Here is a 16,363-nt window from a genome sequence, read left to right on the forward strand (position 1 = left end):
AAAACAGAAGATTGCTTTACAGTGTTTAGGACTATAGTGCGACAATTACACACATCACAAGAAAATAAGAGACTAGATGCCTGAGTGGCTGCATTTTTTTTGTCTGACTGGAAGCTCCTTGGAATGTTTCACTATGTTAAAAGGTGCTTTATAAATGCAAGATGTTGCATGTTATTGCTTCAGCTTTTTAAACAGTATGCAGTTTTTTTCTCTTCTTTTTGATACCCTGGCATCAAACGACTAGAATTCCACTAGGGAACAATTTCAACTTCACATTGTCTGGGCAGCAGAGCAGGTCTCCCACCCTTCAAAGAATTTGTCTGCTTTTCATCTCAGGCGATGATGTTGAATTTACCTCTTCACCAAGACCCCCCCACCCACATTGCCCCAGTATCTTTGTTTTCCACATTCCACCTGAATTACACATGAAGGCAAAGGTGAATCGTTAAATGGTCTCAGCATCATGCTGCTAGCACCAGAAGCACAAAAGAATTTTGGCAGACACACCATGCTCCTCCATCCAGCAATTTAAAGAAGTCCATCCTCAGCCCCCAACACTTCTTAATACTCACAGCTGCTTACCAATCCTGCTGGAAGTAGGTGCACAGCGATCCACTCTTGCTGCATTTGTTCCAAGGCAATTTATTTTCACTTTCCAACTGATAGTCTGCAATTTTTGTCTGGACTGGTAAATTAATCTATGGGCTGCACTGCCTCCCTCCCTCAATTGATCAACTGGTTAAAAGGAAAAAAGGAAATTACAGGGGAGCACCTCCCATTCAAAGTAATCCCCTCTCTGAAAATATATATTTTTAAGTAAACACTAGTTTTCAACCAGTATGAACAGATGCAGTCTTGTCTTTCAGAGGAGACATTAAACCGAGGCCCCGTCTGCGCTCAGGTGGACATAAAAGATCTCATGGCACTATTTTTGAAGAGACCAGGGGAGCAATCCCCAGTCTCATCATCAATATTTATTCCTCAATCAACATCACAAAAAAAAACAGATTATCTGGTCATTATCACATTGCTGTTTGTGGGAGTTTGCGGTGTACAAATTAGCTGCCACATTTCCTATCTGACAACAGTGACTAAACTTCAAAGTACTTTATTATTTACAAAGTGCTTTGGGATGTCTGGCGATCGTGAAAGGCGCTACATAAATGAAAGTCTTTCTATGCATCCCTCCATCAAGCTGGTTCAAATGATGTTGACAATAGGAAGGTTGAAAATTATGCACAAAAGCATAATGGGCACTGTGTCTTTAGACCAGTCTGAGTGCCATTCCAGAGCTCAACCAGTGAAATAAAGCTACCAGCTGGAAAGTCTCTCACCTGCCCATAGAGCAGCTTCCCAGAGTCAGTTCTTTCTGGAGCAGCTCTGCAGAAACGGAGGCAACCTAAAAAAAACAACTTTCCAATGCAACTATGAAATATTCCATAGTGAACTTGTGGTTGACATCTACCAGCAATGTTGCTTCAAGATTGGTTGATGTTCTTTACCCTGTTCCAACATATTGTACAAACAAGGATTTTATATGTGCATCAGCACAGAATGCAAATTACACCTCTAACCACTTTACAAACTTGCGAACAGCACTGTTGGTTCTTGTATTCATCAACCTCAAACCTCCCACAAAAGGAATTTTGTCAACATGCATGGTGAAATTGTGTGGTCCAAACCAAGCCTGTAACCTTGTCAAGTTCAACATGTTTCTCTTTCTCTAATTCCTCTAGTAGTTATTGGGCTGTATATAGATATCAGCATGTGTGATCTCCACCAGGAGATTTCCTGTAGGATTTCAATGAAAATTTCAAAAGTTTTTGAATTTCATATGGAATAAATTTTACACTGAGTATTACATCAAGAGAAAAAAAGGGTTTTCCAAAAAGACATGAAGAACCTGTCATTGATTTCCTGCACTACTGGCAGCAAGCAGGACTATAGCTGATGAAGAAATTGAAATCAAATATCTTAATTGTTTTTATGCAATGGAAATGACTTCAAATTCAGAACAAATCCAAGCCATACATCACAGAAACTGCATGTCAAACGATACCACAGGATTCTGCTAGTAATTACTTTGGAGAAATAAGGGCTTTAAAAAAGAATTTAAAAAATAAATTATATTTCCGATCAATCTCACAATGTAAAAAAAAAAAAATTTCTGACAAAGACTCACTGTGAATCCATGCTGGTGACATGTGTTCTGCAGTCATATTATACACCGAGTATTGATCGGTGAATACAAATGAAATCTTTCCAGGCCTGTGCACCAACTGCAGCCAAAAAGAGTTTGCAGCTTTCCTGCACCCAGCCACCAGTAACAACCAGAACTGATCACCAGGAAGGATATGAAGGCAGCTCAGGGATGACAATCCCCCAATTCTTGTCATGATAGCTGGCTAGGAGAAGCAGATATTAAACCAGAGTCCCACCAAGCTCTGGTGTTTTTTATACACAGTTCTTGGACACTAAATAAAACCAAAAAGGTGCTGGAAGTACTCAGCAGGTCTGGCAACATCTGTGGAGAGAGAAGCAAAGTTAACGTTTCAGGTCAGTGACCTTTCATCAGTTCTGATCTAAGAACATCCCAAGAATGAATTTAAAAAGATAGTGGATTGCCATGACAGACTAATGTAAAAAAAATGCTCCTTTGATGACTTAAATTAAATTTTGTGACTGGTGCTGCACAAAGATAACCATTAGATTTAAGAGCTTATCTATCTTACTTTATTTCATGTAATGAAAAAGGTACTGTGTGCTGGGCCATAACCTTCAGTGATATGTCACTGTCTGTTGCACACTTGGCTCAGTCCTATAGTGGAGAAGGTTGGATTCAACGTCTAGTACTCCCATATCAGTCTAATCATCTGAAAGCATTGAAGAGCCCTAGAGATAAATGCAGCAATGGGCCATGACTACTGTTACGACTGACTGCTCCTGTCAAAGCCCCCAATCAAAGTATATGATTTAATTGTGGTGGGATCAACGCACTGTTAATTTGGTTTGGGCCAGGAAGCTGGAAACTGTTAAAAGTGGTGGAGGGGGTCAGAAGAGTCATGGATGCAGATGGGAAGAGACTGGACAAGGGGGGAAAAAAAGTGTAGCGATAGGAAGAAAATCAGTTCTGTGGGGCAAGAGGAGGCTGAAAAGGATGGGTCTTCCAGAGCACTCCTGTTTGAATCTTGAGGAGGTAGAAATGGGCATGGTGGGGTTGAGGGACTATGGAAGGAAGTTCTCCAGAGGAGATGAGGGCAGTGACAGCTTGATGTTTGTTGGTGGGGTCATGGTCCATCTTCTGTTTCTTCACTTGTCCTATTACCATCTTTTGCCTTGCACCATCTCTCCTGCCTTCCAACTTATCAGACATTACCTTTTTATCCCTCTTGCCCTCCCCCATTTCCCTGCTTCTGTACTTGCTTAAAACTTGTTACATAGCTTAACTTTTCCCAAATCTGATGAAAGATCACCGAATTGAAACATGAACTCAGTTCCTTGCTCCACAAATGCTGCCAGACCTGAATATTTCCAGTATTTTCTGTTTTTATTTCATTCCCAGTGCTCCCCACAGATTGAGTAAAACCTCTAAGCACATCATAGAATGGATGGAAGAAGAAGATGGAGAACAAGCTGAAAAGGGGAAATGGAAATTGGAGGGTTGGGGAGGGCGGAAGTAGGCATATGGTCAAAGAGAAGATTTTAAAAGTGGAGAGGACAAACAGAGATCTGGAAAATTTTAGGAAAGCAGTCCTGAGGACTAACTGTGCTGATAATAGAGCAGAGTAGTTGGAGGAAGAAGCCATAGGTGAGAGTGACTGCCCTTGACATCAAGGCAGCATTTGACAGAGTGTGGCATCAAGGAGCCCTAGCAAAATTGTAGTTAATGGGAATCAGGGGGAAAAATCTCCACTGGTTGGAGTCATATCCAACGCAAAAGGAAGATGGTTGTGGTTGTTGGAGGTCAATCATCTCAGCTCCAGGACATCACTGCAGGAGTTCCTCAGGGTAGTGTCCTAGGCCCAACCATCTTCAGCTGCTTCATTAATGACCTTCCTTCAATCATAAGGTCAGAAGTGGGGATGTTCACTGATTGCACAATGTTCAGCACCATTTGCGACTCCTCAGATACTGAAGCAGTCCGTGTAGAAATGCAACAAGACCTGGACAATATCCAGGCTTGGGCTGATAAGTGACAAGTAACATTCACACCACATAAGTGCCGGGCAATGACCATCTCCAAGAGAGAATCTAACCATCTCCCAGTGACATTCAATGGCATTAATCGCTGAATTCCCCACTATCAACATCCTGGGGGTTACCATTGACCAGAAACTGAACTGGAGTAGCCATATAAATACCGTGGCTACAAGAGCAGGTCAGAGGCTAAGAATCCTGTGGCGTGTAACTCACCTCCTGACTCCCCAAAGCCTGTCCACCATCTACAAGGCACAAGTCAGAAGTGTGATGGAATACTCTCCACTTGCCTGGATGGATGCAGTTCCAACAACACTCAAGAAGCTTGACATTATCCAGGAGAAAGCAACCCACAATAGTTTGTGAACGGGCTGTCATTCACTCCCTCCACCACTGGTGCACAGTGGCAGCAGTATGTACCATCTACAAGATGCACTGCAGTAACGCACAAAGGCTCCTTAGGCAGCACCTTCCAAACCTGTGACCTCTACCACCTGGAAGAACAAGGGCAGCAGATGCATGGGAATACCACCACCTGCAATTTTCCCTCCAAGCCACATACCATCCTGACTTGGAACTATATCACCGTTCCTTCACTGTTGCTGGGTCAAAATCCTGGAACTCCCTTCCTCACAGCCCAGTTGGTGTCCCAACCCCACAAGGACTGCAGCGGTTCAAGAAGGCAGCTCACCTCCACTTTCTCAAGGGCAATTAGGGATAGGCAATAAATGCTCACCTAGCCAGCGATGCCCACATCCCATCAAAGAAAAAAAACTGCTGCAGGGGATACATAGCATGCACATGAAGACTGACTGAGACAGGGTGAGAAGAGTTGGAGGAGAGATTTGGACACAAGGATGAGAATCTTGAGTGGAGAAGGAAGAAAGGAAGTAAATAAATAAAAGTATTGGTCAGGACACTGGGGATAACTTCCCTGCTCTTCGAATATAGTGCCAATGGATCTTTTTCCTCCACGAGGGGGCAGACTGGTCCTTGGTTTAATATGTAATCTGAAAGACGGCACCTTTGACAGTGCAGCACACTCAGTACTGCACTGAAATTTCAGCATGGATCGAGTGTGCAAGTCTATGGAGTGGACCTGAATCCACAACCTTCTGAATCAGAGGCAAGAGAGCTACTACTGATCCACAGCTGACAGCCTAAAGAGAAGAGTAGTGCACTGGATCAATTGCTGTCTGTGGAGGGTGGAATGACCAAGAAAGTTAGAGAAGCCAACTCCATTTATTTTATCGCCTTTGGGTCCTAAGTGGAACCTCTAGTTTTTGTTTTCATAAACATTTTCAATGAATTTAGTTCCTACTGAGTTATGGCTTGGCAGTGCTGGAGAATGGAGCATTTCTGCTTTTGAAAGAACAGGTCCACCTAGACCACCCAAAGAAAGCACCAAAACAATACAGCCCTGCTGGAATAATATTGCCATTGCTCGCTCTAGCCATCTTTTGAGGCCTCTTTGAGCATAACTGCCAATTGACTGTCAATTAGTGACAAATTATGGGCAGTTTTGTACTGTGGACTCATGCCCACTCAGAACCAGATTGAGATTGCACAACCTCATTTCACTGAAGGGCCGAGACAGCTGTGAAGAGGGACTATCATCGCTGCATTAGGCTGGGCTGGATTCAAATGTCTCAGGAATGAAAGAAGATTGCTTTTACTAAAAGTATCACACTTTCATGAGCAGCTGCAGCCATAGCCCAAAAATTCCACTGTCTTGTGATATGGTGCAAAGTATGTACCAGATTGCACGCCTCACTTGTTATTGAAAAAAAAAGTTTTGACTTGCCAAACCTGTTCTCAGTTATTCTTATTCAGAAGCTCAGTTTTGGGAAGACAATTGGCCCTATATTTTATTTCACTTACCAGAATTAAACTTCAGCAATGACCTTCTTGAGGATCACTCCCTCAAAATTCTCTTGATCCAACCACCTGTCCCCCAACATTCCAAATTTTTTGAAAATTAACTTTAAAAATGAAATTAATGTTTTAAAAAGTGCTTGCTCAATTAGCATTTAGAAAAAACAATTGAAATGCTATGTATTGAAGGGAGTACAAAACTGGTTTATAGAACTCTTACCATCTCGTGATCTGATTTTAATTTCTTTTGTATAAAACTAATTTGCTTTTTAAAACAAATGCACATATCAATGTTAACCATGACTGCTATGTGCAGTCTGCCCCTTAAAAGACTCTTTTTTTAAATTAAAAATCAAAACTAACAGTTGAAATGAGATTTCCCGAGAAATCACCAGTTCATAATCAGGACACGTGATAACTTTCAAATAATTGTCAAAAACTGCCTTAATGTTCAAAGATGGTATGTGGCATGATGCAGAGCAGAAGCACCTTGTACCCTTGCCCACACTACATTAGCACATCCCAGCCAGGGAGTGACACAAACACTTCGGCTGGCTTCAGCATCCCTGGGCTAAAAACAGGGAAGGATATAAAATGAAGTTCAGGAATGGCTCTTGCTCCCAATTGCTACGCAACATGAACGTGGATGTTGGGCGAGTTCAGCTGTGATCACCATAGATTCTCAGGCCATGATATTCCATGGAAGCAATCTCCTGTCATAGGTGCTGGGAGGCATCTGCCAGGAGTTTTTAAACTGGAGATCATGGTGGACTTTCTAAAGTCTGCAGCAGGGCAGGAGTGGAAAATGGTTGGGGTACAGGCCAAGTTCCAGATCTGTAACTTTTAAAAAAAATACATTCATGGGATGTGGGCATCGCTGGCTAGGCCAGCATTTATTGCCCATCCCTAATTGCCCTCGAGAAGACAGTGGTGAGCTGCCTTCTTGAACCGCTGCAGTCCATGTGAGATAGGTACAACAACAGTGCTTTTAGGAAGGGAGTTCCAGGATTTTGACCGAGCGACAGTGAAGGAACGGTGATATAGTTCCAAGTCAGGATGGTGAGGCTTGGAGGAGAAATTGCAGATGGTGGTTTTCACAAGCATTTGCTGCCCTTGTCCTTCTAGTTGATAGGAGGTCATGGGTTTGGAAGGTGCTGTCTAAGGTGCCTTTGTGCATTGCTGCAGTGCATCTTGTAGATGGTACACACTACTGCCACTGTGCGTCAGTGGTGGAGGGAGTGAATGTTTGTGGATGGGGTGCCACTCAAGCTGGCTGCTTTGTCCTGGATGCTGTCTAGCTTCTTGTTGGAGCTGCACCCATCCAGGCAAGTGGAGAGTATTCCATCACACTCCTGACTTGTGCCTTGTAGATGGTGGACAAGTTTTGGGGAAATCAGGAGATGAGTTACTCACCACAGGATTCTTAGCCTCTGACCTGCTCTTGTAGTCACAGTATTTATATGGCTACTCCAGTTCAGTTTCTGCTCAATGGTAGCCCCTAGGATGTTGATAGTGGGGGATTCAGCGATGTAATGCCATTGAATGTCAAGGAGAGATGGTTAGATTCTCTCTTGTTGGAGATGGTCATTGCCTGGCACTTGTGTGGCACAAATGTTACTTGCCACTTATCAGCCCAAGCCTGGATATTGTCCAGGTCTTGCTGCATTTCTACACGGACTGCTTCAGCATCTGATTCATCACAAATGGTGCTGAACATTGCTCAGTGAACATCCCCACTTCTGACCTTATGATTGAAGGAAGGTCATTGATGAAGCAGCTGAAGATGGTTGGGCCTAGGACACTACCCTGAGGAACTCCTGCAGTGATGTCTTGGAGCTGAGATGATTGACGTCCAACAACCACAACCATCTTCCTTTGTGCTAGGTATGACTACAACCACAGAACTATAGATGGGTTATTACTTCTGCAAGCTGGTAGGTTAATACACCCTCTGCTCACTGGGTGTACCAGTCTGCCAGCAGATTCCCAGGTATCTCCTGGCCTGGGAGTCCACTGGCCATGATCCCACTGATGCAGGCAACATTGTTTGGGACAGACAGAAGTTCCACTCCAAATGAGGCCCCACAGGAACAGAAAGAAAAAAAAAGAGATGGTTCTAGCACTTCCAGCAAGACTGTGCTGGAAGAGCTGAGGCTTTTCAGCCCTTTTGTCATCTAGGTTAATATTTGATTTTATACAAATCCATTTCATGTCAAAGTGTCACAAATTATTTCACAAAAGGAATTGCTTCTTTATTTCTGAACAGCAGTGACATATGTAAAAAGCAAGGACAGTCATTCTGCATCAATACTGACCCACAAAACTCCGAAATTAACAACCGATCTATTTTTAAAACCACATTGGTTAAGGGAGGAATGTAAGCCATGACCCTGGGGAAACTGCCGGTTCCATTTCGAATAGTGCTGTGGAAACTTGAATATCCACCCAAACCACAAGTACATCTGCAGGAGGGCACTCCCCAACAAAGCAGCACTCCCTGTACTGGAGCTTCAGGCTCTATTGTGGGCTCATGTCACAAACCTCAGGCAAGCCTGCGGTCAACTGAGCCAGACTGCCAGCATGAAGGATGACACATGGCCAAGGTATGGTACCCACCACTCATCAGCACCTTCTGATGAAGAGGAGGAGAAAAATTGGAAAGCATTTGTTTCAACACCAACTTTGTGGCATCAATGCTATTCAATCCTGGACATTGATGGCATAACTTTGAACTTTATAGAAAATAATGCTGCTTTGATAGATGTTGAAATAACTCCGGTGTTTTTAAAAACATAATAAAATCTGACAGACGTCCAGTAATTTCTTTGCAACCAAATACACAGCATTGCGATCAGGAACATAAGCTATTTGATTATATCACTGGTCCTCATTGTGCTGTGGACTAATGAGGGATGCAGTGTGATAGATCACTTACAGTAAGCCTGGACGAACAAAAAAGGAAATTTCTTTGAAGTGTCAACCCAATCTTAAATAACTGGGAAGATTTAACTCTTTCACTGCTGGGTTCCACATGAGCAATTTTTCTTTTAATTGTGTGAATATTGTTGAACAATACAACAGTTTGAAGTGTCACAGCAGAGTCACTCCAAAAGGATCCAGGACAAAACACCATTGTTGTATCAGATTTCCAAAATTCTAAGCTTTGGATTTGGAAGAATTCTCCCATTTCCTTATTTCCTATTATTACTTTCTTTCAACCGTCAGAGATTTTTCCTGCGTTATATCTTTTCAGCTTACACAAGTTTCATTATTTTCAGAAAGAATCTTGTCCATTAGGGATCATCCAGCCCAAGAAAAGACAGAAACAACAGAGCTTTGTAAGGGTTGAACTACCACAAGTAAACCGCAACACACTATAGCTGTACAAAAATGATAGCGCATTTGTCTCTGGGCTTCATCATACTAGAACTTCTGACAAAGTGAAGCCAAGTGACACTTGGTGACAGATCTTCACACTATGCTTGTGCCTTCAGTTAATAATTTATGATTAGAATGCAGCACTCTGTCAGCTGTCTGCTCTTCTGTTTACATTACAGAACCACTTCTATTAAAAGCAGTTTCATTTAATAGTGAGGGCTGTAATACATTGAACTTGCTTTGCTTACATTCCACAGAAGAATTTAAACCACTCATAGCAACACAGAAGAAAAAACATACTCCAGTACAAGCCATTATTAGTGGGTTTCTCCGAGCTAGAGACACAAGAACTGCACCAATGGCCTACATGGGTAGGCCAAAAAATTCAATTTGCCCATCATCTTTCATTGCAGCTCAAAGTGTTGACTTCTGAGTTAGTCATTAAAGGCAGGATCTGGACAAGGAGGAAATCAGAGATGGAAACAAAGTTATTAATTTTCATTCTTGAAATTACATAAATGGAGGAACTCTTTATGCTGAAAACATTCCTTTCCTTCCATTCTTATGTTAAATATCCCCTGTAATATTCACACTCATGCCATTGAATATCTGGGACTAAATAAATCTCACTGCCAACATGTTTAAAAGATCCATTCTTTTCATGTCAATGCATGTTGAAAATTGATCCATTGAGTCAACCCCTCCCAGGCCAAAGTCTCAGTCAGAACCAGACAGTTTGCAACCAGCGCACTATTTGACAATGAGCCAGGCTTCTGACCCACTTCCTCATCCATTAATATCAGCCAACTCTGCCCATGCCTTGGTCTATCAGTTGCTGAAACCCTCAGACCTTTTATTACCTCTAGACTCAATTATTCCAATGCACTCCTGGCCAGCCTCTCACCTGCCATTCCCCAGAAATTTGGGTTCATTCAAAACTCTGCTGCCCATATCCCAACACATATTAAGTCCCATTCACACAGCACCCCTGTGCTCACTGACCTATACTGACTTCCTGTCCACAAACACCTGAGTTTTAAAATTCTCATCCTTGTGTTCAATTCCCATCACGGCCTCACCCCTCCCTACCTTTGTAACCTCCTTCAGTCTGACAGCCCACTGAGATCTCAGTTTCTCCAACTCTGCCCTCTTTTACATCCCCCAATTACTTCATCTCATCATAGACCCTGAGCTATGCAATTCCCTATCATTCTCTCTCGTCTCTTAACAGCATTCTGAAAACCCATGCTTTGACCAAGCATGTAGTCACCAGTCCAATATCACATTTGACTTGGTGTCAATTTTTGCCTGATTCTCCTTAACAAGTAATAAAGAAAAAAAATGAATAGGATGGGAATAGAGGGATACGGTCCCCGGAAGTGCAGAAGGTTTTCGTTTAGGCAGGCATCAAGATCGGTGCAGGCTTGGAGGACCGAATGGCCTGTTCCTGTGCTGTACTGTTCTTTATTCTTTGTTTGTTCTTTACACTCCTATGAGGCACCTTAGGATGTTTAACTATGTTAAAATGTGCTTTATAAATGCAGGTGATTGTTTCCCAAGCATTCCATTTACCTATAATTTATGCAGTTTATCCCCAATTATTGTGTAGGCCTTGGGTGGAAGGCTGAATTGTTGTAAAGTTTTTAAAACCAGACAGTGACTCCAGCAACATCTTACCACTCAGATCAACTGCCATCTGCAAATAATGCCCCTCCCCCAGCCACATACCAACATACTTCCAGATTAACTTAATCAGTTTATACAAAGAAGGATGGTGTGCAGAGAAAGTGAGCTGCATATAAGGGAAAGTGACTAATTAAAAGAAAAAGGTAATATACTCAGACAGATATTCTAGGAAGACTCAGGAAATGGAAAAAAGAATGTCACAGGGACAGCATGGACATAGGAGATAAAGCTTAACCCAGGCAAGCAATTTCTAAAGTGACAGAGGAAAATAAAGTAATATAAATTAAATTGGAAAAAAGATTATAAATAAAGCAAAAAAGTCAGTGAACAACAAGAACATGCAGAGAGCAATAAAACTCAAATGTGGAAACACCACATGATAATTGAAGGGTGGCCAAGGGAATCCTTCTTCTGGTCAATACATGTGAACAACCTCAAACAATGATAAGATTTCCACAGATTACTATTTTCAGCAGAAGAGTAAACTCATTCTTAGAGTGCGTTTATGATTTTGTTAATGTACAAGAGGAAATCTCCCAACTATGATTACAATGCTGCTGCCACAAAGAAATCTTCCCTCCAAAACATCAAGTGGATGAGAAATAAAAGCAAAATACCGCAGATGCTGGAAATCTGAAATAAAAACAAGAAATGCTGGAAATGCTTAGCAGGTTTGGCAGCATCTGAGGAGAGAGAAGCAGAGTTAACGTTTCAGGTCAGTGACCCTTCATCATAAGTGAATGAGAAAGATAGTTTAGTTCAAAAACAGCACAGAAAAATAGTGAACTGAACAAAGGATGTCGCGTATGTATGAAAAGGAAAGAGTGTAACTGTCATTTCAGGACCGCTTTAAAATTCATTGCCGCTTTCTTGGTGAGTTGTGCTGCTCAGCAAACTTTAAAAAAAAAATACAGCTGGTGCACAATGCTCATGACAGCTGATGTTCCCATAGCAGACAGAACATCTGTCCTAATCTGACCCCTTCCTCAATAGGTCTTTTAACTGTTGCTGAGGTGATTCCCAGTTGTGTTAGTGGCTATCTGTAAGTATTTCCCCTTACTGTGCCCCTATCACCCCCACAAATATCTTAAACTGTGGCAACAAAACCCACGTAACACACTTCAATCATCAAACACGGTATCATTGAGTAATAAACCATTCCTTGATGATAAATTCAGTCATCAACTTACTGACATGAGATGACCACGTACGGGAGGCTGTATGGGCACAAATGCTTATGGAGTTGACGGTGATCAATAGCAATTTTGAAAAACAAATGGATGTACAGAGGAAACACATTCCCTCCCCTCCTCTCCCCCACCCACACAGGCAGTGAAAATTATGTTACAGTTGTAAAAAAACTCCAGTTAGACCATATTTTGAGTACTGCATTCAGTTCTGGGCACCACACCCTAGGAAGGATATATTAGTCCAAGAGGGGTGGAGCTCAGATTCAGCTGAATTATACTAGGGCTACAAAGGTTAAATTACAAGGACAGGTTTCATAGACAAGGCTTATATTCTTTTGCGTATAGGGTGATCTAATGGAGGTGTTCAGGATATTTTCTCTCTATCTACTCTATTTCCTGTGGTGGAGAGTCCAGAACAAGGGAGCATGATCTTAAAATTAGAGAGTTAGACTTTTCAGGGGTGATATCAGAAAACACCTAACATGAACAGTAGTGGAAATCTGGAATTCTCTCCCCAAAAAAGTTGCTAAGATTAGGTTGAATAAAAATTTCAAACTGAGCTCAGTAGATATTTGTTAAGATGCAGATCAGCCATGACCAAATTCAATGGTGGAACAGGCACAAGGGGCTGAATGGCCTACTCCCTCCACCCCCTAATGATTGGGTGACAAAAACAAAAAAGCTTATAAACTACCACTGATGTATGAATACACAAGATTTACTAAACTCTGGTCATTATAGGCCCATTTTGACTCGCTCATTTAAAATAATGAACAAATGCACTGAGGGGCAAAGTACCCTCTTTTATCAATGGAAAGTGGCATTTATCAAGCCCTGGCCTCAGTGAGTGCATGGTGTTGATGCGTAAACAACCAAATAGGCTGGAGCTAGAACATTTAATGGTTTGAGACATACTTTAAAAAAATGTTAATACCAATAATTGTAGTAGGGGAGTGCCCAATTCAATAGTGTCTGATCTCCATCGATCAATTAAAGCAGTGCCAGTTTTTCCTGCTGACATTGATGGGGATGAATGGAAGAGGGCATTGAGGCAGGGAAAGGGGAAGAGAGAATCAGGTCTGTATCTGGGTGAATAGACGGGTAGGTGTTCAGATTTGATCAGGGGAAGTTCCCAGCCATTTGACTTCATCGTGTAAAACATTCAAATTTTAAAGCCACAAAAAGAATATTCAACTTATTTCAATACTTTCTTTTGAAATAGTAACCACAATATCTTCACTACAGACTGCGACCAGACTAGCTTAATTGGTTTTAGTGTTGACCAAATCAGCAAAATGACTTCCAGGAGATTTTAGATTTTGTTTTTCCAAAAAGGAAAACTTCAACTTTTATGTTTAAAAAAAATTACTTTAAGGAATCATTTAAAAGTAGTTAATTTGAGATGAACCAGTGTTAGGATATGCTCTGCCAGGGTTCCAGCATAGCGAGCACTCTCAAAATATCCCTGCTGTGTTGAGTTTAGCAGGTAATAGCAGCATCAATCTGAGGGAAGTGTCAAGCCAAAGCCAGCACAAATTTTTTTTTTTGCCACTGTGGAACTAAGGCACAGATGTTAAAAGATCGTGCACAAACACACATGTTATCATTTCAGAGCACCAGATGCCTGACTCTGGTCTACTAAAGCATACTTACTAAAACTTCAAATTTGTTCATTCACAATTTGAACTGATAACAAGAGCTTAACAGAACACATTATTTCAACTTAAAAACTGATTTTGCAAATACATTTGCTTTTTTTTAAAAATCCACTCGAAGAAAATCCAATTTGCATTTATTTCGTTTTCGGTTAACAGTAACGGGGTGCCTCTTACCTGTAATGAGCACAGCCTTTCCCTGCACAGATAACTTAGGAGAGGAAAGTGACTGAAAGGCAAGTAAGCATGCAGCAGTAAAAATCAGAACCCCTGACAAGCCTGCCAGATACATGCAGCAGATCCTCTCCAGGGCAATGAGGAGAATTGCACAAATGACCAGGCGATGAGTCAATTGTACTTCAGACATGACCAGTCTCAAAAAAGCAACAGTGCCTAGCACGGTGATAACACACACATAAGCTAAAAAGGAACTGGAATATCCCTCCATTGGTTCTGGCAGAGACACACTTGCAGCTGGTCCAAGACTCGACTGATTCAAATACGGTATTTATATACTGTTCGAAAGGAGCGGGTAGCCCCAAAAGGGGGAGGGACTATGGAAATATGAACTAATTTAAATAATAGTTAAAGAAAAGTTTTTTTTTAAACTCGGAAGTTGGGTATGAAGTTCAGCTAGAGCCAACCCGATTTCAAATCTTCAGCCAAGAGCTGGGAGACGATGCTAATACCTCTGATTAGCTCATTGAGAAGTGCCCCCCGTATGTTGTTTTCAAGTGGCAAAAAGGCAAATTGGGGCTGAAAGAATAGGCTGTCATTTCATGCTGGAAGTCTGCCAAGAGGCTGAACTTGAACCTGAAGAGGTGAACCGAAACTTCTCAGAACACAAGAGCCACTTTAATGAAACATTGAGCAGAATACCGAAATGTGTAACATTCAATATTTCTATCTTAAAGAAAATATTGCATTTCACCACAAATCATGGAGGTCCCTCAATTCCCAATGGAAGGGAAAAAGCGCAGTAGTTGTAAGAACGGATTGGAATCGGGGTACTGTGCATTCTGAAATGAAATGTTACAATACAGCATTTTAGTAACCCAGCAAAACATGGTTAAATTGATTTCCTGTGTAAAATTAAATATAAGCGTCTCCATTCAATTTAAATAACATCCAGAGGCGTCTTTTAAATTTTAAAGAACACACCAAGAGCGGTTTCTCCGTGAATGTATTGTCATTCTAGGCTAAAAGCAACAAGACTGCACCTGACCTCATCCGGAGGATACACAAACTGTCGATTTCTGGGAAACCTTTAGACCATGAAAGCCACAAGCAGAAGCCCCTGTTCTCCACCACCTTCATACCTAATGCTTTTTTCTTTGTGGGAGGACTGGAGTAGCTGAGGTGGGCGATAATGATGACTCCAAGGTCAACATTCAAATACGCTTGAATAGATCACTCAGCTTGTGATCGTAGAATTTACCAGCACACTATCCAAACTGATTGAGGTCATCTGTTCAGTGGCCTCAGCTACTGCCATCGACCCCCCCCCCCCCCCCTCCTTTTCCCCTTGCTGCTGAGTCACCCCTCCCCCATCTGACCCCCAGATATCCCTCCCCAGGCTCATTGGGAGTCAAATTCAACTTCAGCAGGGGGCATAAAGTAGGTGTTTGGGGATTAGCAGCCCCAATACATTCCTCCCCCCTCCCACTCGCTCCACACCAATTTCTTCTTGATTGCTGTAACTGGAAAGGAAAATGCTGCAGGATGTGAAGGGTGGTCGAACCGCTACCACTCGTTTTGTGCCCCAGAGTTTGGATTTTAGCTCCATTTTGTCCATGAGACCCACCTCATGCTCCCTTCACCCCTTTCCCCTAGACTGCTGACCACCCAATTTCCCATCCTGGCCCCTGTGCTAGCTCATATTAAAAATGATTCCCTCTACTCAGAAACTGTCCTCATCACTTTCAAAACTGCCGTCATCACCCACCTCCTCAAAAAAACCATACGCAGTTTCGCTACCCTTGATAACCACCACCCATCTCCAAACTCCCTCTCCAAAGTCCTTGAACACGATGCCTATCAAAGTTGTGCCCATTTTCCCTATAACTCCATGTTTGAATTTCTTTAGTCAGGTTTCGTCCCCTCTACAGCACTACAACAGTCCAATATCAAAGTCACAAATGACATCTGTAATTGTTCTGCTCTATCCCTCCTCTATCTCCTTGACTTATCTGCAGCCTTTGACATGTCAATCATATATCATCCTCCTCAAATGCCTCTCTTCCATTGTCCAGCTCAGTGAGACTGCCCTCACTTGGTTCTTACCTATTCATCTGCAGCAATAGTTACTCTTCCCAATCCCATACACATAACTCTGAGTCCCATAAGAATCTATAATTACCCCTCCTCTTCCTTATCTACATA

General features: G+C 42.0%; 1 protein-coding gene across 1 annotated transcript in view; it reads right to left on the minus strand.

Annotated features, from left to right (window-relative positions):
• Nucleotides 1-14,491, minus strand: part of hsd11b2 (hydroxysteroid (11-beta) dehydrogenase 2) — a 72,449-nt gene extending 57,958 nt beyond the window's left edge. Inside the window, exon 1 of the mRNA XM_068049550.1 lies at nucleotides 14,159-14,491. Within this exon, the coding sequence (XP_067905651.1) occupies nucleotides 14,159-14,429 (271 nt within the window). The 5' untranslated portion in view covers nucleotides 14,430-14,491. The remainder of the gene's footprint in view (nucleotides 1-14,158) is intronic.
• Nucleotides 14,492-16,363: the final 1,872 nt, after the last annotated feature.

This window comes from Heterodontus francisci, chromosome 17 (assembly GCF_036365525.1).
Source record: "Heterodontus francisci isolate sHetFra1 chromosome 17, sHetFra1.hap1, whole genome shotgun sequence".
Lineage (NCBI taxonomy): Eukaryota > Metazoa > Chordata > Chondrichthyes > Heterodontiformes > Heterodontidae > Heterodontus > Heterodontus francisci.